Source organism: Acipenser ruthenus, chromosome 11, assembly GCF_902713425.1.
Source record: "Acipenser ruthenus chromosome 11, fAciRut3.2 maternal haplotype, whole genome shotgun sequence".
In the NCBI taxonomy this organism is placed as follows: domain Eukaryota; kingdom Metazoa; phylum Chordata; class Actinopteri; order Acipenseriformes; family Acipenseridae; genus Acipenser; species Acipenser ruthenus.
Window position 1 is genome coordinate 34,988,713 of NC_081199.1, and position 23,479 is coordinate 35,012,191.

General features: G+C 36.4%; 1 protein-coding gene across 4 annotated transcripts in view; it reads right to left on the reverse strand.

Moving 5' to 3' along the window:
• The window catches only part of LOC117426995 (myosin light chain kinase, smooth muscle-like), an 81,921-nt gene that overhangs the window by 41,371 nt on the left and 17,071 nt on the right, over window positions 1–23,479 (reverse strand). For all 4 annotated transcript variants that reach the window (XM_059033809.1, XM_059033811.1, XM_059033810.1 and 1 more), the window contains 8 exons: window positions 20,864–21,045; window positions 8,323–8,530; window positions 6,972–7,023; window positions 5,277–5,442; window positions 4,668–4,833; window positions 3,454–3,475; window positions 2,346–2,926; window positions 991–1,194 (listed from right to left, as the gene is read on the reverse strand). In XM_059033809.1, coding sequence (XP_058889792.1) covers window positions 991–1,194; window positions 2,346–2,926; window positions 3,454–3,475; window positions 4,668–4,833; window positions 5,277–5,442; window positions 6,972–7,023; window positions 8,323–8,530; window positions 20,864–21,045 — 1,581 coding nt within the window. The remainder of the gene's footprint in view (window positions 1–990; window positions 1,195–2,345; window positions 2,927–3,453; window positions 3,476–4,667; window positions 4,834–5,276; window positions 5,443–6,971; window positions 7,024–8,322; window positions 8,531–20,863; window positions 21,046–23,479) is intronic.

A 23,479-nucleotide genomic window follows, 5' to 3' on the forward strand; every position in this document is an offset into this window, starting at 1 on the left:
CCTTCTATTGGAAGAATGTACAGCCTGGAAATGCTTTATTAAAAAACAAAAAACAAAAAAAACAAAAACAGACTTACCTTTTCTTAAGGGTAATTCTAAAATGTACAAGACCACAGGGGGTAGCTTGAATGACTAGAGAGGACACGTGTCTAAACACAGTACTGCAACTACTTTTCATATACACAAATGAGGATTTCAGTGGTTAAAATAAAAACTACAGTAATCCTACCTAATCCTAAATCTTACAACACCGTGGGACCTGTCTATGTAAGAAATAATACATGTGTTAGAGAAAGCAGAATATTCAAATGCCAGTGCATAAACTGTACACGCATATCTGTATATTTTCTATCTTAATAATTTCAAACTGTGATTAATATTAGACACAAATCTAATCTGATGCAGTATCAACCACACTCCAGTAGATGGAGTTGACAAACCAGAAGTTGAGTATTTTTATTCTCAAAGTAATGCAATTGGGTCATTCTATTTGCTTAAATTTATTATTTTATTTATGCAAAGCCCTTGAAACAAGCTTCAGAATGATACTACTATTTGTTGTACTGACCCAGCTTTCCATCAGAATTGTATCTTATCTCTTTTAAGTATAAGCCTTTACTTATCAGTTAAGCTTTAAGACTGCACAACATGTGGAAGGAGCTGAGCTAGAAACTAACAAGGATTTAATGTTTATTGACGGCCTTTTAAGAGGTTTATGTTTGCATCGTTTTCATAGATAAGCCAAGTGACAACAGCTAACCACATGCCTACCTCCACAGCTGCTCCAACGTTAAAGGTTTCATCACTGACAGTGCAGTCTTTGTAAATGACTTACTTTGAATGTGGCTTGAGATTTAAATCCTTTCTTCCTGGATATCCGGTATTGACACGAGCTATCACAGTACCTGTCATTTTCAGTGTGTTGAAAATGCGTCTAAAAATAAAATTAAAAATATAGACAAGATGTGTTCTTCATAAGAGATGACTTACTTTTCACATTCAGTGTCCAAGTACAAGAGGCCTGTCCTCTGTTGTTTATTGCTGTGCAGCTATATTGGCCACAATCATCTTTGTGGACTTGGGCTAGGGAAAGACAATACATGCTGCCTTCTTCATATATCTTTAGACCTGCTTTACCCCTCAGGGGAATGCCATCTCTAATCCACTTGACATCAGGTTGTGGACTTCCTGAAACTGAACGGCACAAGGTTATTTTTACTAACAATAACATAAAAAGATAAATACTCTGGAAGAAGTTACTTAAAAAAAGATGTGACCTTATTTAACTGTTGTGTGTCTGATTTTTACTTAAGGGTTCTGTTACTTGGACCACCACTAGATGTTATTGGGCTTGTTGGCATTACTGAGATTTTTTTTGTGAAATTATTTATTCAGTTTGAGTTAGCGTAACCTCAAGTTTGGTTGTATTACTCTTATCACAATAAATTTTTAATGATATTTATACCTATGTAGGAAAAGCTCTACTCACCCAACAAGACAACATAATATGAAACGCTATATTGGAGGTATATAGTAGGCCAAAAAAAGAAAGATGTGCTACTGCATTCAATTTTACTGGCAAACCTACCTTGTTTTCTTTTTTCTTTTTATTATTTTAAGTAGCTATTAGGTGTATTTGATAGTATGTTTTTGATGGATGTAGAAAAAGTGTATTAAAATGTGAACAATTATGAGGCTCTGAGTTCTGAGGCTGTGGGAGGCACAGCCTGCCCAGTTTAATTTATAAAGGTCTGAAGTATACCTTTCCTGCTCCTGTTTGGGCAAAGCTAACCAACACTTGTCAAAAAGGACTGAATAATATATTCCTTTCATACCAGCACTACTGAAGTCCGAGTCTTTGAAGCTTGCCTATAATATAGTACAGTAGCTGGAGGGGATGAACTATACAAACATCTCATACTTAAGATGGATAGCTGCATAAACCCATTAAGTACCTGCATATTACCAGGGTTTAACAGTATATAGTGTGGGGGAAATTGCACACATAAAACAGAACAAAAAAACAATATAAGCAATATATTGTATTTACATGCAGCATCAGATTTCTTTCTTCAGAGTCTTTAATTAACTCTTCATTTTTAAAGACGGAAAACACCTAATTTTACAAAAGTAGAATAAGTTCACGAAAGCACCTACAGTTGTTTGTTTTTAAGTTTACTTATCATTCTAAAAAGTAAACTGAGGTACAGACTTTTCTGTCAGAAAAAAATAAATCTTATTGATTCATGCTGAACAGAGCTCTGTGTTAAGAAACAGTAATTTTAAAAGATTTACTGTAACAGTTTAAAAAAAGACTGATCAAAATAAAAACACTGACCCCCTACCTTTACTTTTAAATGTGACCTCTTGACCTTCCAGAGCATCCAGGCTTTGTGGTTGAATCTCGAACTTTGGAGGAGACCCTTTGGTTTCCCATTTCTGCTCTGCTGTTATTTTGCTGGTTTCTCGCAGCTTCCCAGGTTCCTTGGTCACACCTTGGATTGCCTGGAAAGTTATTCTGCTTTCTACTGTCACCTGCTGCGTCACCTTCTTGGCAGCCTCAGCCCTTGGATCGGGGGCTGGTTTTACATCTGCCTTTGTTTTCTGATTAACTTTTACTGATTGAAGTGTAATGGTGCTCGCTGTCTTCTGCTGAACCTCAGATCTTCTCACCTCTGCCTTTGGATCAACCAATGACTTCTTGGGTTCTGCCGCAGAGGCTTTTTTCACTGGCTCTGCTTTCCTTTGTGTCAGCACATTGGACTCCCTGCTGATAGCTCTCATTGTGGTCAGAGTCTCTTTGGGTTCAGTCTTCACTGCTGTTGTAGTGGACTTCTGTTGCTTTATTATGCCATTTGCTGTTGTGTGCTGGGATTCAGATGTTTCCTCAGTTTTTATGACTCTGGCAGATGGCTTTGCTGAAATGCTGAAAGAAAACATAACTTAGGCTGCTGGTAAAGGCATTATACCCTCAACATTGGTAACTAGGAACATTTACTTGACATATTACAAAATAAATTAAAAAATATATATTTTAGACCAGGAAAACATACTGCTGTTTATTGTATACAGCACACTATAACTTTGAAGCAGCTTGGTTCCATAACCAGATCATTATTTAAGTTGACTATTTTTTTTCTTTGCTTGCATTTTGACTTAAATGTGAACATTACAGTCGTTTAATTTAGGACAGGATTTACTGGAGTTTACATATTAGCAGAAATCCAGCATAACAGGCTTACTGGAAAATACCCAGAATGGAAGAATTAATTTCCCTATGCAAAAAATCTTGCTTAACATGAAGGTGGTGGGTTTATTCATAGAATCACATTGTCATGTTACCTAAGCTATTGGTTACTATTAACTTTTTAGGTAAAATTAGTATACTTGAAAAATAACCTTGAGGGAACCATATTATCACTGCTTTTTTAACGTAAGAACATTTTTACTTACATGCCTGATTTAGTATCTGAACCTGAAAAAGAATAAAGAAAAGAATACACACTTAACCTTTAAGAATATCACAGAACAAAATTATATAACTTATATATATAAAAAAAAAAAAAAAAAAAACAGGATACTACAGCACTGCCAAAACACATGATCTTTGGCAGTGCTGTTGTATATTATAGCATTTTTTTTTTTCATATGGGCAATATTGCTCAGTAATGAAGATGTTTACAATGGTGGGAAATGTATGACAGATGAGACTGATGGTAAGCCAGCTGTGAAAACAGTAATCGAACCTCCTCCTAACTCAGTTATATAATAAAGACATTTGTGTAAATGAAATCTAAATGTGAAGACATAAAGTATCACGTCTCCTTTTACTTGTATAAGTGATGAATGATTTAATTGGTAAGAGCATTACATGTCTGCACTGTACACTGAAGAGCAAGTAGTTTATTTGTTTTTGTCCCAGTACATTTTCAGATGGTTTACAATCCATCAGTTCTTATTGCAATTACTCAAATGATGTTTTATGTTAGTCTTTGTTGACATGCTTTCATCTGAGTTCAGGGGCTTCAGTTCAGTTCTAGTTGTCTGCAATAGATATGGGCTGGGTGTCATTATAGAGTTAGCTTGTGTATTTGTATAAGACAGTGCCCTGCCTTCTTCTGGACAAGTTTACTTTTATTTTGCAGGCAATCAGCACAATAAAAAGTCACTGCACCTGCTCTAAAACAGAGTTTGTCATTTTTCGATCACATCTAATGAATTTTATCCAAATATAAGTGATACGTTTCTTGTGATGCTCAAATATAAGTGATACGTTTCTTGTGATGCTCAAATATAAGTGATACGTTTCTTTTGATGCTCAAATATCTACGGCAATCAACTAGAACAGGAAAGCAGTTCCTGAACTTATGTCAAAAGAGAAATAAAACCCACAGTATTTAAGTCATTGCAATTAGAGCCACTCAGAATGATTGCAAAACATCATAAAAAGGTAAGGGGGCATTTAAAATATATTATTATTATTATTATTATTATTATTATTATTATTATTATTATTATTATTATTATATTTGTTCATCCAAAAAAACTAAAGGAGACTCAAAGCCTAACACATTCTTAACTCGTATTAAACCAAGTCTATTATATGTACAGCTAAACAACATTAACAGCCAGAACAATACATCCATTATATAGTGACAAGTTCTTACTCTGAACAGTGAGCTCAGCCGATGCTGAAGCTTTTCCAGCACTATTCACCACGGAACACGTATACATTCCAGAATCCTCTGGTTGTGCATCTCGGATTTCTAAAAAGTGAATTCCTGATTTCTCGAACAGATTGAAATGATCACTTTGCTTCAATTCAGCATCATCCTAAAACATACCAGAAATTAAGGATTATGTTAACTGTATTTAGAGACATTATAACATATATTGAACCTTACTAACAAAGATTCAACTAATGAGATTATCCCCAACCCATGGAAGCTCAAAGGTCAATGCAGTACTCTCTGTGGGCCCCCAGCCAAGATGTACCACATAGCAGATTCAAACCAGCGAGTCGCCTGATCAGACAGCTCACCCTGCCCTCCACGCAGACTTGAATTTACAGGATTAGCCACTGGGGACCCACAACGTCTGTTTTTATGAATTAAATCCGATATTCCAAAAACTGCTTATAACTGTTGTCAAATAAGCCAACAGGGCAGTTTTTTATTGATTTATACAGACTTTTACATTTCTGAATACAGCCCAGTGTTTTTCAAGGTTTTGCTTGTGAATTCTAATTAATGGCAAACAATAGACTGTTTAATTACCTTGAGCCAGATCACTTGAGGCTGAGGCCGCCCTGTAATCTTAGCTGAGAATTTGCCACTCTGACCATCCTTGAGAATAAGCCGTGATGGTTTCGTTACGAACTTTGGTGGACTCTCTCCCCAGATGCTTGGCCTGCTGTCAATTGACGGGACACCAAATCTACCACTGAAATCACACAAAAAATGGCATCTCTTCCATGACTATCAAGATTATTTTAAAGCAAAACATGGCAAGAAACAGTACAGTAAGCTAGTTGCTATTTATGCCTGTTATTGCAAAAAATCTGAATAAAGCTTGCTTGGAATTTTAAACTTTGTGTTCCTTTACTATATTATTTTTATGTGCAATCAGGCTGAGCCATTTAGTTTTCCCAAACTTAGTTTTAGCAGGATAGGCACTCAAGCTTCCTCTCCCCCCACCTGCTTGCCATTACTCCAGTACATGGGACAAATACACATGCTCCTGCTCCTACTGAGAAATACTGAGGAATGACTTTTTTACTGATCATTAGAAAAGGTTCGGAATATTAAAATATATGGCATATTGTGGCAAAGTGGTTTGCAGTGCACAGGAATAACAGGCACAAGACAGTTCATGGTGAAAACAACTCTTTATTTGGATGGGTTGCGTGCTTGTAACTCTTAAATATAATAACTGGCTCTACACACCAATGTGTATCACTCAGTTAAACCACAGGGTTCAGTCCCGAAATAATAAGCCACTAAACAAGACACACACAAATACAACAGGGTCACAAGTCCAGAGTGAGTGCTCTTAGTGTTTCTTTTTAACACAGTACGTCCTTTACAGGTCTTTCCGTAACCATAACAAAACAACAGATTGCTTCACCACATCTCCTGATACACTCTCAGTCACGCCCCCTACGGTAGCGAGTGCAATCACGTACCCTCCAATCCATGACTGACACATCGCCTACCACATTAAGGCGATGACTTCTGGCATTATGACTCCACCCCCTTTCTGGATGGCCCGACTTCCGACTGACCTTGGAATGAACTACTAAACCATCCAGTCCGGGGCACACTGTTCCTGTTATACCGCACCCGCACAGGTCGGGAGGGAGATTGTTGACTAGGATTCATTCGCTCTCTGCACACTTATATATACGATTTATCACTGATAAACTCATAATACAGGCTTTTGTAGAACTGCTTACAGTATATTGGTAATCACAAGTACTTACTTGCATGCCACAATTTCATGAACATGACTCCCCCTAGTGGCTGATGGCTTGGCAGACAGGTAAATAAATCTGTGTCAGACTCTTCTGATACAAGAGCAAAATTTCAGATTTCTGCCTTTTTTCTAATTGTAATATTTTCTTAAAGGTACTGTATGTAGATCGGAAGTTGAAAAAGTCTGAGAGGGTGGTCTCAAAGATATCAGCATTTTGATTTTGATTCTCAGTAGGATACACTTCCACAATATTATACCAAATGTTAGATATACAGGGGTATAACAGGGGTATCACTGTGGCTTCCATCTGTCCCATGAGTTAATTGCAATTACTGTCTCACAATGTAAACACACATAAAGTGCTGTCTCCTAGCCATGACTCCCAACCTGGATTATAATATGGAAGCACTGCAGTTATTGTTTACAGTTATTACCTGGTGATATACATTTACAGCTTATTGATTCAAAAATAATAATGACCATTTTAAATTTCTTACCCTGATGATTTGCTGGTGGACGGCAAATTATATTTCTGCCTTGCATTACCTGCTAATAAAAAAAAATATATATATATATATATATATATATTATGATGTGTGTCTTTGCACGTTCTGTAGGAAACATACTGTTCACGGTAATGTACTGTACTGGGAAACATGAATTGTTTAATAATGGACAAATTGCCCCACCTGCTGTGCATTATTACATTTAATTTCAAAGGCCACTTCATGACGTTCAAGTAAGCATTGCAATATATCAAAAAGCAGAAACATACGTAAATAATTGTCTTTTCTTATGACTAGGCCAGGTATGCTACCGACTCAGGAACTGTGCGACAACACCTGAGATGTGGGAGACTGGCCTTTACTGCTGCTAATTAAACATCAACGGCTGGCTGTTTATTTATCTTATAACACTTAAAGCTACATTTAAGTAATATTTCCTCTAATTATGTAATTAATACCATGAAATAGGGCTGTGTTAGCATTCCATCTTGTTTCTGTAAGGGTTTAATAATTGTTTACAATCATAGGACAGTATGGCTGATTAATTATTTGCCACATCCACTAGCAAGGAACAGAGTTATACATGATAAACAGTGTAACAAAATGTTGTTTTATAAACACTTCAAGGAAAGAAACTAAAAGCAGTACAGTATGTGCAGCAATAAAGGTTTGATGGACAGCAGTCATATTAGTATGCCCTTTGAACTGTTGAGTTCCTTTCAAAACAACACATTCCAATACTGTTAAAGGCTGTTTACTGTATGGATGTGTACCTAACTGGAGGGTCTGGTTAAACAAGTATTCAGAGCTCACCTAGGTAATGAACACTTACATACTGTAAAATCACTTTCAGTTAGAGAAGTATGTACACCAACCCCAGTTTGTATAAAATACATATTTACTTAATCTACCTTGAAGAGGATTAACTGAATTTGAACTACCACCCTACAAATAGTCAAAATCCATGGAAAGCATCAAAATGTCCGGCATTTTTAGGACGGAAATACAAATAACTATATTCTGATTTAGCTTCTCCTTGCCTATCAAAAGCTGTTATTTTATACTGGTATAAATCCCTAATAATTGTAAGCTATGAGGTCATTCTCCCTCCACAGACCCACATTATTGCCATAGGAATTGGAAAGGAGGACCGGAGCTGTGGTCCCATGTCCCTGGCCAGGACCAACAGCAGCCAGAGAAAGAATTATAGAGACTGCAGCCAGACGCTTCTATAGAGATCACTGTACAGCAAGAACCAGATCAAAATGCTGAGTGTACAGTACTAAATGTCAGCTTTTATTGTCAGCTTTTATATAACTACAGGTCATGTTTTTTTGGTTACCTTCTACTGTCAGCTCAACAGTCACTTGCCGAGCACCCCCATCATTAACAGCCTTGCAGGTATATTTTCCACCGTCCTCTTCTTGAACGTCTTTAATTACCAGACTGAAAGTTCCCCGGGCACTTTGTTCAATCCCATTGCGGTCTCCTGCTAGCACTGGCTTACCATTTTTGTACCATGTAATCTGGGGTTCTGGATACCCCCGGACCTGAAAGAAAGAACACAATACAGCTTTTAAGGCATAACTTAAAGATTCTCATCTGTAGGCAAACTGCTAGTGTATCTTTAAACGGCAAACCGTAATTGTCTACATATGATACAATAATATGCATCGGTGTATAAGACACATCCACTGTATAAAACACGTGGTTTAGGAGCTTTGTTATTTAGTCATTTAGCAGACGTTTTAGAGACTTGGGGGTGAACTATGCATCACAACTGCTGCTGCAAAGTCACTTACAATAGGATCTCGGTTTTATACGTATCTCATCCTAAGGACAGAGCACAAGGAGGTTAAGGGTCACACACAGTGAGTCAGTGGCTGAGCTGGGATTGAACCTTTCTTAACCCTTGTATATGTGCACTCCCTGTATAATGTGTACCTCTTCTGTACTACCCTAGCAAAACAAATTCTAATACACTACAGTATTTTGAATACTATAAACCCAATATACATACCTAAAACCCACGCATGCCTCAACCAATACGCAACAGGCATACACAGAAACGCTCCTATAATTTGTAAAAGTGCTCCTTTTACCCTGAAAACTACAGGTATAAAATGTTTTTCTTCTTTAATATTTAACATGATCCAGGCTGGAGAGGGATGAGGATCAAAATATCGACATGTCCCAACTACTCTCTCCTTGGCTTTAGCTTTTTTAACACAGCTGTCTTCCAATAGAGTAAAGTCTGTGCTTAAAGACCACAAGTCAGCAACATTATTCTTAGATGCAACGAGAAAATGTACCTTATACTGTTGACTAGTTAGATTTTTTTAAATGTCAGTCATCAAAAATGACTGACACTAAACAATGAATAGCACAACAAGGAAGGTATTTTGCGATCTGAATCAACTTGCTGGTTTTGTTAAAAGATTTGCTTAGACTTGTGTTTGGAAGTGGTAGTTTGCATCACCTAATGTAACCTTGCAATTGACACTATAAACTTGGTATAACATGCCTAACCTCATGCAGAGATCCCAACGATAAATATGTCTAAGGATTATCCATTTAACATAAATGGCCAAGTAGAGGCATATTAATTACAAGCAGCTTCTCTCCATTTCAGTTCTTCCATTTTTTCTATTGTGAGGCCCACACAAAGACTTGATTTTTTACCTGTGCACTGAACCCTGTTACTCCAAGTCCTCTAATCCTGGGCCTCTTGTTGCTCCAATCTCCATGCTCTTGTTTCTAATTCAAACACTCCTAAATCTTTAAGGGGTTCTTTCATCTTTAATCCCAATCACACTTTGCAGCAATTAAAATCTTGCTATCTCTAATCCTAATCTTGTCTGATTTATGAGGGCACCACAGGCCAGCACCACTCAAATTACAAAAAAAAACACTCATAACACTTTGCATTCTGCTAGAAAGCAATGGTAAAATACTACTGTGTGGAAAATAATTACAAATTCATTTTACCACAAACTCTCACTCTACCATTTTTACATTCATATTTCAATTATAAGCAGGTTGCATTCCTTTGTTATGCAGTATTCCCTTGAGTTCTGGGTCAGTTAGTTAATAGGGTAACACTTGTTTTCTCAGAAATCTCTGAAGCATTACAAATCTCAAAGCAGAGGCCATAGCTAAGAAGGAGACTAAATGAACCTCTTTCTTCCCACTGCTGGTATGCCAGCACCAATATTGTTTCCCCTTTCCTGACACTGCTATTCTAAAGACTCCAAAGGATAAAACGAGCAAGACTAATACTGAACCCATACAGCAGACGCTTTGAGTTTTCAATTTAACACAAGAATTAACACATCTTGACAGTTCTTAGACAAAAGATTAATACCATATGGAGACAGCTTTGCAATATAAAAAAGGAATAATGCTTTGTATTCTATGTCACACATTCCAGGCTGTCGAGATTTGCTTGTATCACAGATCGGCCTGAAAGTCACATTACAAAAGACCTACCCAGATTTTGTTCTTTGGTATTTCCTATGCAATTAAAATACAATATTTACTGGCATATGTGTTTAAAGGAAAGGGACACTTCAGAGAAAGCCTTTTCTATCTGACGACTGTGGTCAGTAAAATCCTTCCTCTGCAATAATGTCATCAAAAACCAGCACACCCTTGCCTAAAATGCAGTGTCCGGTTTCACAGACTCCGATTAGCACTTGTCTTATACTACCCAATGTTACCTTAGGTAGGTTAGTCTATGATTAGTGAAAATCGAGGGCAGTGAAACCAGCTGCAAAGTCTGAAGTGGAAAAAAAGTTAGTAAGGCCATTTTTGAAGCAATCCCATAAAAACGGCAAAATTTTTAATTGCATGTCGCCACCTGCTGTTAAAAAAAGCAATGGTTAACTAAAAGATCTCAGAATTTTAACACTTACCAGAAAGCAAAAAAAAAAAAAAGTACAGCTTTCATTTAGTTATTACAACCTATTTAAACTGTATTGCATCTGCAGGATAACAGGAAGGTGGGTGAGTAGGGGGTAGCATGTTTGTTTCTAAATATCACTTCTGTCATTACACCCCAGCTGTTTTCTTTAGTCTTAGGTGTGCCTCCGTACCTCTGCAGCTCTGTCTCAAGACCAAGAACATATCAAGTGAGCAAGAGCTGCTCTGTAAAATGCCTTTGGTGTCAGTTGAGAATTTCCAGGCCTGCAGTTGGTTTACATTTGACTTCCTCAGAACTCCCTGCAAACAGTTTCTTGATCTATATTAGCCCTTAGTTTTTTGTTTTTTTTAACTAAAACAACAGTAAATTGTGCAGTCTTCGATTGAGAACTACATGCCACCTGGCCCCATGCTTTGCCCTCTTTCACATCGTGATTCAAACAGGGAGATGCAGCTTTTATATATATATCACAGAGTACATCATTGGACAAATAAGGACAAATAAGGACAAATGAGGGTTACCTTATTTACACATACATGTGCATGTCATTCTCTGTATGCCCTTTGGCTGTTAATAAATTGCTTGCTGAAAGGAATGACATTGGTCTTTGAATACTTTTCTAAAAGAATAGATGAAATTGCCATCAGTTAAGCCACTTTAGGGCTTCTATTTCAAAGCGAAATCCTGTAGCAATTTTTTTTTTTTTTTTTTTTTGAAATTTTCTTTAACTGTGGTCTTTTGCTATCACATGCCTCGCTACATCTGGTGATGATTACACTTCCTACTCTAAGCACATGTTGGCCTCAAACTGGAATTCTTTAAGAATTATCTTTACTGCCAAAACATCATGCAGAGGAGGACTGCTTAGGATAAATGTATGCTACTTAAAAGGTACATAAGGACCTTTTTATTTTATTGTGTTACATGTTCCCATGTCTTCCTATAACTGTTTATGTAAGGGATGTGTATTGTTTTAATTTATTTATTTATTTTTACATTTTTACCACTTTTTTAAACTTTTAAATGACATTCCCTGCCTCAAGATGGCTTCCCATGTACCCGCATGGACCTCTCAGAATTGCATTATAGTGAGGTCTCTGGCATACCTTTATGAAAAGTTCAGAACAAACCAGAAATAATGTTTTCCATGAATTTTTCTACCAACATATAATTATGTAACATATATATATATATATATATATATATATATATATATATATATATATATATTTATTTTTTTTTTTTTTTAAAGTGCAAATGCGTGATATTTTGGCACTGGCAAGCCACAAAAAGCAAAGACTGTTGCAGCCCAGACTATGCTACCGTTGTTGAATTCCTGTGCACAATAAAAATTCCTGATCTGCACAGCTCCTACACCTTGCATTCAATACATGCCCTTGAAAAACACATCCAGAAACCCAAATCGACTTAAAGGTCATGCAGTAGAAGCTGCTACTAGCAGGTCTGTTTTATAATGCTAGTTTCAGACTGCTGGTCCACAGGTCCTTGTGAGTAGACGGAATTAAGACATCGGGAAACAGCATTTGCATTTGACCTCAGTGATTATATTTTATTTTTTAAAATTGGATCATTTTTGGAATCCATCTTGTATCCATTCAAATCCAGCGACAGAATGACTGACCGAATTGCACCGTTCCAAATTACGCAGCATTGCTAAGCAGATGCAGAGTTAAAGAAAAAAAAAGATCTGTGAAATCAATCAGAGGTTTAAACTTTTTTTTTCTATACATTATACTTTATATTAGAGATTATTATTAATTATTATTATTATTATTATTATTAATCTCTTAGCAGACGCCCTTATCCAGGGCGACTTACAATTGTTACAAGGTATCACATTATTTTTTACATTCAATTACATTATTTTTTACACATTATTTTTACATACAATTATCCATTTATACAGCTGGGTTTTTACTGGAGCAATCTGGGTAAAGTACCTTGCTCAACGGTACAGCACCAGTGTTCTCTACCAGGGATTGAACCCACAACCCTCCGGTCAAGAGTCCAGAGTCCTAACCACTACTCCACACTGCTGCCTCTCATGAAGTGTAGCGGGTATTTCACCTATTAATGTGAAAATATCTTTGTTTGAAGAAATTAATTATTTAAAATCACAAAAAAATATATCGTAAAACTGATTTCATTAAAAGAAAGGATTGCTTGATGCTTGATCTTGATTTATTTCCAAGCCATCAATGTGTACATACAAAGTCACTCACAAGAGTATAACAGGCCCATTTCAGTAAAATAGAAAATACATTCATCCTTCCCTGCATGAAGGGAAGCTACTATGCATGGCTTTTCTTGTCAGCAGTGCATCTTCTCACAACATTGTAGCTTTTTCACTTACCCTGACTAATTCTACAGCACTGGTGTTCACACAGAAAGAGATAACATGTTCCGTTAGCTAGCAGATATTTAATCTCCCCAAGGCTTCAGTGTTTATGACTCCTGGATAGCCTGTCTCATGCTGTAAATCCAAATAGATGAAGCCTAAGATACTCCACTAAGTCTGTCTTCCTGCAAAGGTGCACCCGGTTTTAGAAAAAAAAAAACTATACTTTACTCATTAATAACTAAATCGCTCGATTGTGCTTCAAAGAACAGCTCAATAAAACCATTTATAACACCATTTGCAGCATAGGTAGAACATATTAAACAAAAAGCAGGCAACAAAGCTCGAGGCTTGTGAATAATGTTACGGTCTTTCAAATAACCTTAATTACTTCCAAACAGCTTTAAAATAATCGGAAACATATTAGGAATTAAAGGCACAATGGCACTACAAACATCGTTAATCAGCCATATTTGATTTGTAGTAGATAACTTGCTTCTTGAATTCACCTGTTTATGGTGTGTAAAGCACAAGCAGGGGTCATGAACTGTTGCATTAACTGTTGCAGTCTTTGCTACCAGTAAAAACTCAAAAGTTCACCCTGGTTCATCCAAATTAACAGTCTACAGTACAATTGTTTAATGGGCCCTTTGGAAATAGGTTGTTTTAAGCCTAGCCTGCAGCTTGCCTGGCTTCCATTTTAGGGCATGATGTAAGCAGATATTTCAATGTCAACATGCAGTGACTATGAGATCTCTAAAAATAGACCTTATACCATTCTTCACCTCAAGGGTACACCTCAACACATTAAGAAAATATTCTTGTATAACTGAACACTATGTTTGTATAGACACTATCTTAAACAATAATAGATACTCTTGATGCTTGATAATGTGTTGGTTCTATCACCATCATTTTAATTAAAAAAATGTTTCGCTAGCAATCGCTTCAGACTGTTTCATCACAAGTTATTATCCCTCACTGGGAATGCTTATCCCCGGTGACAGGATAACTGTGGAAGAGTTTGTATGATCAAATGTATGTTTTCATATACCTAGAGAATGGATTAATCAATTGTGATAAAACCTGGTTACACCATTTCTCACCACATTATTTACAGTATATGAATGTGGGGATATATGGAGGAACATGTCACACTTCCATTTTTAGATCGCCTGTTGGTGGATGTAGGTCATGGTGATGTCAGGGGATAAACGTAATCAACTTGTTTATAACAATATAACTACAATTACATTTATATAATGTATCATCTTTATCAAATTTACATATATGGCAATTATCATCTATATCAAATTTATACAAGTAAAAAAAAAAGTATAACTTTTTATTTGGTTTGTATAAAAAGCGTTGTTGCTATCTAATTGATGTAAAGGTTTGTGGAATTAAAACAATGTGGAGAAAGCTCAGGAAACTGTCACTAAATGTCATTTACTGTGAGTTGTATTAGTACAAGAAAAAGCCTAAGGGAGAAGGTTAAGAGGTAGACTGCAAAATGATGTAACAATTCATAAAATGTCTGTCAAGCCAGGACACGTAATCTCCAAGACACCTAAGAATGTCAAGTCCTCTCAAGATGATTTTTAAATCATGGGATATGTTGGTGAAATAGATGGAACAGCTGGTACAAATCTTTTTTGTGTGTGTGTTGGGGATGATAATTGTATTTTGATTAACTGTAATAACTATTTAGTCATTTAATAAAATATATTGCTCTACCAAAAAAAAATAAAAATACAAAAAATACAAAGTATACTACATAAAATACTATTAAAAATGTGTACTGTGCACCTCAGTTCTTCTAAAATGTATAAAAAGGATGCACAATATGTTTAGTACATGACAGTACTTTTTTGTTTGGATTGGTATTTACTTGCATGGGAAGGAATAAACTCCATGTTAGATTTTTAGGAGATGGCTGGGTTTCGAAATGACCTCTTTGTTTACTTAGAAGTTTTTACAACATTAATCCATAAAAATCTAGTTGTCAAAAAATATCATTATTATTATTCTTCAGAAATAATATTGCATAAACAGAATAGCAATATAGCTCATTTGATAATGAACAGCCTAATTTTTGTTTACCATTTGTTAATGCATAAAAGCCCCAGACTGTAACTAATTACAGAAACAGCTAGACAAAGTAAAACATGGAGCTGGAAGTAATGTTACTGTTGGGCTGAATCTCACTGCAAGAATATTAGTAAAAGAGGCACAGCTGTCTGTGTTTGAACCTTGTAAATAATTGTATATTTATCTATACAGTAAATGGGCCAGAAAAAAATGAGGCCATGTTTCTTTGACAGGACAAACGCAACTCTTTAGAACAATAATGACGGCCTTAATTTCAATCAAATTACTCTTTTTTTGACGGAGTTCTTTAAAAACTAGCATTAGTACATACTGAACGTTATTTAAATGGCTTTCAGGCATTAGGAGGGCATTGCTAATGCTGTTCTTACACTTCTTTCACAATGCTCTCTTGTTTTGCCATTTTTTAATCAAATAATGGTCTGTTTACTTCCTTTGTCTTTTTTTTTTCTTGTAGCAAAAGTACCCTTCCGGGGTTCAGATGTATTTATGTATCCTTTGAATGTTAGAAAAATAAAAGTGGAGGATGAAGAGTGCCTTGTATGTTTTCTTTGTGTACAATAGTACCTAGTGTATGCGCAGGCAAGAAGCCATACTGTGGTCTCAGTGTTTCATTTGGTTGGTACTGGGTTGTTTCTTATCAAATATTGGTTCTCTGGTTCTCAGTGTTATTAATTCATTGTGGCTGTTCATTGTCTTCACTTTGATCTGTCCTGATAGGATTCTGTGAGATAAATACTTTTTATATTGTGGGACCAGCAGCATAATGTTTTATTTAATCCTCATAATGCATTATAATGATCCCAACCCTAAGCATTAGACTGAACCTGAATGCTCATATGACACTTTCGGAGTAGTAAATTCTGTGCCTTTCATGTGTTACCCATTTGGTATATTGACAGAACCAAGCTTGCACTTATCAACAAAGGCTAAATACAGCTGGATAATATCCATCCTAGAGACCAGCCTACACCAGACTGAGTTTGAGCAGCTTCTCCAGCTGGTGGATGATGCACCATTTATTTTTCAAGAATGGCTTTCAGATCTTAAGACTACACAGGCCTCCACGTGAACACCTTAGAACATGAAGTCCCTAGCAACAATTCCCTGGCAATCTACATGGAATGTTCTTCTGGACATTTGGTAAAACCTGAACCAAGGTGTGACAGGGGTCAACCCAAAACTAAGCACAGCAAAGCATGTAGTCCTTTTCAAGTTCTGTACCAGCATTAGCAGCCACAATACATGTATGTCTTCAGTGTCTTCAGCATTGGGTGTTCACATTATTCCGACATAGATCTATTTAAATTGTAAGAGATGACTACTGCAGTAATTTGAATTCCATTTTCAAAGGTTTCAGGTGACTATAAACTGCCTGACATCACCTCAAATATTTTGATTGAATTACTTGAAATCCACCCCAACCATCTATATTGCAATGGATGCTTGAAGTTTCAGTAATGTAATTGAGAACTTACAATTATGTCATAACCGTTGAGAGGGCGGCAAGATAGGTTTACAGTAATCTGAAACCAAATAAATAGTTTTCCTTAATTATATTACAGTACATGTTACATTTTAAGATTTGAAATGTATACCATTATACAAAATAATGAGAGAAAGTTTAGCACCCAAGAAGTCTGTATATATTTTAAAATGGGTTCAAAGGTTAAATAGCTTATCAGGGTAGCTTTTAAAAGAAAAGACAGCCCCTCGGGCACTACGGAAAACACCTTATATCAGAAAAGAGCTCTTTAATGAGGGTTAAAAGATGGTCAGAACAAGTTAATCAATCCCCATGTTTGTTTTTTGAAGAGCCTGACCCCTGCATTAAGCAGTTTGCTGTTCCTATCCAGGTTTTACAGCCTTCAGTTTGTTTCCTCTTTGTGGCATCAAAGCACTCTCTTCTCAAACTAATAGGTCCACCACAAGATATAGGGTATTTGTTGATCTTCAATAACCTCTGGTTCCTTCTAAGCCCCGGAGCTCTCCTTATATGAGCAGCCGGCTAGGGATGCAGCATCTAAAACATTCCCAGAAGAAGCCAAATGTGATTGTTGTGGTTGAATTAACAAAAACGCCAAGCAAAGAGCAACCCATCCTATTTGATGATTTGAGTTGCTCATAATAAAAACCATATGGCTAATTTGCATAATACCAAATCAATTGATTACAAATAATTAGATATACTGCCACAGCCTGTTCCACATCATACAAATGAATGTTTTCAAGTGGAGAAGTATAAACAGGGAATCTAAAAGCAGATGGGAGTGACCATATGGATCTTGTTTGTATGGTGGGCCATTTCTAATGTGTGTTGCTAGTGGTTCTTTTGTTAATCAGTTTACTGCATTTGTCAGAGACTAGGGAAAGGGATCAATGTTTACCATGGGCTATCCCTGCTATTGGCTTTTATTACCTTTTAGGGATCATGTGAGGGTGGTCTCAAAAAAGCAATGTTTGAAGGAGGACTCCAGATGGATTCCAAATATTTGGAAAACATTGAAAACCACAAACCTTCAAAAAGGATTGTTGCCATTCTCAAATTAACAAATCAGGATTTTTTTCTTACTTTCAACATAATTGCTAAGAAATCTACTCGCCTAATTCTATTCCATCCCAACTTCTTCATCCTGTTTTTTCACTTGTCAAAATAAGTGCCATTATTGTGGTTTGAATAACATTACTATGATGCACTGTAAAAACATAGTGTTGCTGCCATATATGCACAAAGGTATTAGGGATTCCCACATGTATATACAAATTCCATTCCATAACAGATAACCACATTGCGTGTTTAAATCTAAAACCATATCAAAAACATATTGAAGAGGTTTGGATTTTCAGCTGTTGACAAAATGTGCATTTCGCTTTGCTGGTTGATCTTTAGTAAGGCTCAGCATGATGGGTTTTTAGTATATAGGATTCTGCTGTTACTTGAGGCAGACACTTTTTATTGCTCAGTTAGAACTTCACAGCTGGTAACAGAATGCAGTTTCTTTAAGTACTGGACTGTAAACAAGACCTCTGCCAAGATCTTGATTTATACAACTTACAATATATGACTTACTTCCTGATCCGTTTCTCTGTCAAGTTTGGTTCTGCCTTTTCAAACAAAATCAGCACGTCATAAGATTACCGATACAGTAATTGCTGAATTTGCCTACTCTTTTTCATCTAGCGTTCATGGAGCTTTCATAAAGCTATTTTTGTAACCTTGTGTGTGGTTCAGGGGGCAGGAGCTAGGGCTCCTCCCCTTGTTCTTCCCCACCAAAAAAACTGTTTTTCCACCGTTCTAGTCTCCCCCTCGAGGGAAGTGAAGCTCACTACTCAGCCATGGTTATCCGGCCGCGCTGACCTCCCTCAGCAAGGGCAACCCTCAGCAAGCCAGGGAGACCTCTGACTCTCTAACTTATTGATTCTCCTGCTATCCTATTTTTCAGATTCCCCTTGGGGGAAGCGAAACTCCCTTCCCAGCCTTGGAGTCACAAGTCACAAGTTACTTTTCTCCCCTTTCAATTCCTGAGGCTCTTCCTCCATGCAGTCCTTGCTCCTATCCTGTGAAACACTATATGCACAGTATACTCCAGTATTGTGTTTCAACATAGTATACAAGAGGTGTACCTTATAAAATATATGTTAGACAAGGCAGACCATACAACGTTATACAGAAGTTGGGTGTTATATTCAGAATGTATTATAAATTACACAACTTTATTTCTTTAATCCATGTGTTAATGTGCTTTTCTATAACGTGATGGTGTATAACAGCATTAACTTCATTTGATCGAAAGTAAAAAAAATGTAAATAAAAATATCTTGAGAAAACAAAAGGACATAACACTGGTAATGATTTACAAATAACAAACATGATGTAAAAACACAGCTAACATCAGCATAAAGGTCACTCTAAGCAGCTAGTAAATTATTTAGAATGAATTAGCTCTGATGCAGAAATATGTTAAAATGCATTCTAACTTTTTTGTTAATCAGATCTGCTACGTCCTGGGGGGGAAAAAACCCAGAAGATAAAGTGTATGAACCTGCTTTATTTTTTTTTACAGAAATAAAGCTACCATTGAAATAGTCATGATCAGATAAGGTAGTAAATTTTAATGACTTTCAGTTCATGTATTTCTTACATTATTGTTTACTTTTCTGCTTAATAATCCTATTTAGCAAGTGAAGACAGACAATATGTCTTTCAATTTCAATCTGAATCATTTTTTTAAAATTATAAACTGCCATTGCCTTTTTTCAGTTAATTACTTAAATGTTATACTCGTAACCTCTTGGAGGTCAATGTTTGTGAATACCGTTTTGAATTGTACTGCATATTAACTCCAATTAATTAATTAATCAATTACTTATCAATTGATATTTGTCTACTACTCTGTTGTAAGTTGCAGCTGTTAATGAGCTCTCTGCTTATCATTGTAATTCTCCCATTGTATATTTACACAATGTACTACAATGGAATTGTTCAGAAGCATGACACGATCTGTGGTTCACAATGCTCTTGACACATGGAATATCAACCCCACACCTTCTCATACCACCCCTGTGTGATGCTAGCTAACCAATTGGTAGATTCCAAAGGCGTATGTAGTGTTAAGTGGTTAAAAGTCTTTTTGTTAGCTGGGGTGTTGCTCGAGGCAGAAAGGAACAAAGACAATGTACTGCAAATCGACACCTACCGCATTAAAAGCCTGTCAGAGAGGGAATGAATCCTAGTGCCAATCTAGTGGGAGAGTTTTATTTGTATGTGAAATGCATTGGGCCTGGATGTTATATAGATATGCACTGTATATGTAGGTAATAGAATTCTATATAGTATACCATAGGTTTTTTTGATAGGACAGGAAAGACTTGGTCATGTACATTATACATGGGGTATGTGATATACACAGGGTGTACATAATGTTTGCATGCATTTTGCTTTGGAACATTTTTGGCATATGTTTGGTGCTTTTGTGCAGTATAACGTGTAGTTATTATTATTTATTTCTTAGCAGACGCTCTTATTCAGGGCGACTTACAATTGTTACAAGATATCACATTATACATTATTCCACATTATACAGATATCACATTATTTTTACATACAATTACCCATTTATACAGTTGGGTTTTTACTGGAGCAATCTAGGTAAAATACCTTGCTCAAGGGTACAACAGCAGTGTCCCCCACTGGGGATTGAACCCACAACCCTCCAGTCAAGAGTCCAGAGCCCTAACCACTACTCCACACTGCTGCTAGTTGTTAGCTCTGTTATAATGATGTCACCCCACTTCAAGATAACATCATTCAGAATTAACAGTGACATCCAAGACTAAAGAGTTAAAAACTCTACTGTGTCACCAGTAATCTGGAAACAATCATATGAAGAAAAACATTGGTCAATTACAAACAGGCAGTCTATTAAACTGACATCCACTGGTCTAAAACAAGTCAGTGTCAACAATACAGGAGAGTAGCTGGGCATTTCTTACCTTTCCATCAAGCCTGGCTGTCCCTCCAAGGGCAATGCGGGCGTTCCTCGGAGGAAGGGTGAAGGCTGGAGGCTCAGTTGGGAGAGTACTGCTGCTTGGAGATGGTCTCCCCAGGTTAACGGTGGTTTTTGAGATTCGAGTTGATGTTACAAGTTGAACATCCCCCATGGTTTCCTTTTCCACTGATTAAAAAAAGAAAAAAAGAATATTGTTAAAAAAAATAATAATAAAAAGTTTGCCAACCTATTGATACCATGCATCCCTGTTAAAAACAACGCAGAGATAAGACCTTGATTCAATACCATTCCTACAGCTAATGATGTGTCATCTGATTTCAGTTTAATCTGAAAGCAAAATGTTCTTTTGCAGATGCAGATGTCAATGGTATGTTACGCTTGTTCTGACCAGGCTAAACCTTGAAATCCTCACAACCTCCTATCATTTACATATTAAATAAATAAGCCATGCTAACACATTATCTTCTTTCCTGTCCATTCTTTACTTATTTCTAGTAGATTACATGTTTAAATGTTACTCCTCCACATATGAGGTGTTACGCTTTCCCTTTAACTTTTTTTTTTTTTTAGTTCACTTGAAAATTATATTCAGCTAAACCCTGACACTGTGCAAATGTAAATGGTTGTTTTTGAATGACCTTTAGACAACACGATAAAGTTTACTAAATCTTTCTGTCAAACACTATTAGAAAGACACAGTGTACAACTCAAGGTTTTGGGGCTGTTGTTTTCTACCATTTTACCTACTGTAAGTGTCTTGTTTTTGGCAATAATGTATCCAAGGTAGTGTGTTTTAAGGAATGATGGCAGTGCTCTAGTGCACCGATAGTGTAAGGACTATTGTCCACATTGTCAAACATGTAACACAGCAGTAACGACCCATGATGTGGTATGGAAGAGTTGTTGCAAGCACTTGTCGTTATGTTGTTTGTTTTTTTTTTAATCGCTCTTCCTGTAGTGATTTAAAGAACAGATCTCAAACCCCAGTGCACTAGAGCGGACATTTTGAAAAGAGCTTGAAAAGAGACATTACAGTTATAAGTGTACAAAGTTGTCAAGATGTTATCAATGAAAAGAATGATTGCAGGTACGTTACTTAAACAGCTGTAGCAGCACGTGGGGATGTGTAGCGCTATGTTTTTCAGAACCCTGCTGTTCTATACTAATATAAAGATGACTTCCAGATTCCAGCTACTGCAGCAAACCTCAGATACATCCCAAAAGTAGACAAATCTAAATCTAAAACAAAATGGCCAGAATGGTTTAATAGATCAATTAAAAAAAATATTCAGCAAAAAAAGGCACTACAGAGCGTTTAAAAGGGACCAAAAACAAAGCACACAGAAAGAGTACTTGGAACTGCAAACACAAGTCAAAAAGGAAGTTAGAAAGGCCAAGAGAGAGATAGAAATCAATATTGCTAAGGGGGCTAAAACCAATTCCAAAATGTTTTTCCAATATTATAACAGCAAGAGAACATTCAAAGAGGAGGTTAAATGTCTAAGAGACACAAATGGCAAAATCATAGATGAAGAAAAAAAAAATAGCAAATATATTAAATGATTACTTTTCACAGGTTTTTACAAAGGAGGACACGGACAACATGCCCCACATGTCGACCTGTTCCTATCCAATTTTAAATAACTTTAGCATAACAGAGGCAGAAGTGTTAAAGGGACTAGGAGCTCTTAAAATAAACAAATCCCCTGGGCCAGATGAGATCCTCCCAATAGTACTCAAAGAAATGAAAGAAGTTATTTACAAACCGCTAACCAAGATCATGCAACAGTCTCTTGACACAGGGGTTGTACCGACAGACTGGAAAATAGCAAACGTAATACCGATCCACAAAAAGGGAGACAAAACCGAACCAGGTAACTACAGACCAGTAAGCCTGACTTCTATTATATGTAAACTTATGGAAACTATAATAAGATTCAAAATGGAAAATTACCTATATGGTAACAATATCCTGGAAGACAGCCAGCATGGTTTTACGAAAGGGAGATCATGTCTAACTAACCTACTTGACTTTTTTGAGGATGCAACATTGAAAATGGATAACTTCAAAGCATACGACATGGTCTATTTAGATTTCCAGAAAGCTTTTGACAAAGTCCCGCATAAAAGATTCATTCTCAAACTGAACGCAGCAGGGATTCAAGGAAATGCATGCACATGGATTAGGGAGTGGTTAACAGTGGTGTACCACAGGGATCAGTATTAGGTCCTCTGCTATTCCTAATCTACATTAATGATTTGGATTCTGGTATAGTAAGCAAACTTGTTAAATTTGCAGACGACACAAAAATAGGAGGAGTGGCACACACTGTTGAAGCAGCAAAGGTCATTCAAAATGAATTCAGAATTGGGCAGACACATGGCAAATGAAATTTAATAGAGAAAAGTGTAAAGTATTGCATGCGGGCAATAAAAATGTGCATTATAAATATCATATGGGAGATAGTGAAATTGAAGAAGGGAACTATGAAAAAGACCTAGGAGTTTATGTTGACTCAGAAATGTCTTCATCTAGACAATGTGGGGAAGCTATAAAAAAGGCTAACAAGATGCTCGGATATATTGTGAGAAGTGTTGA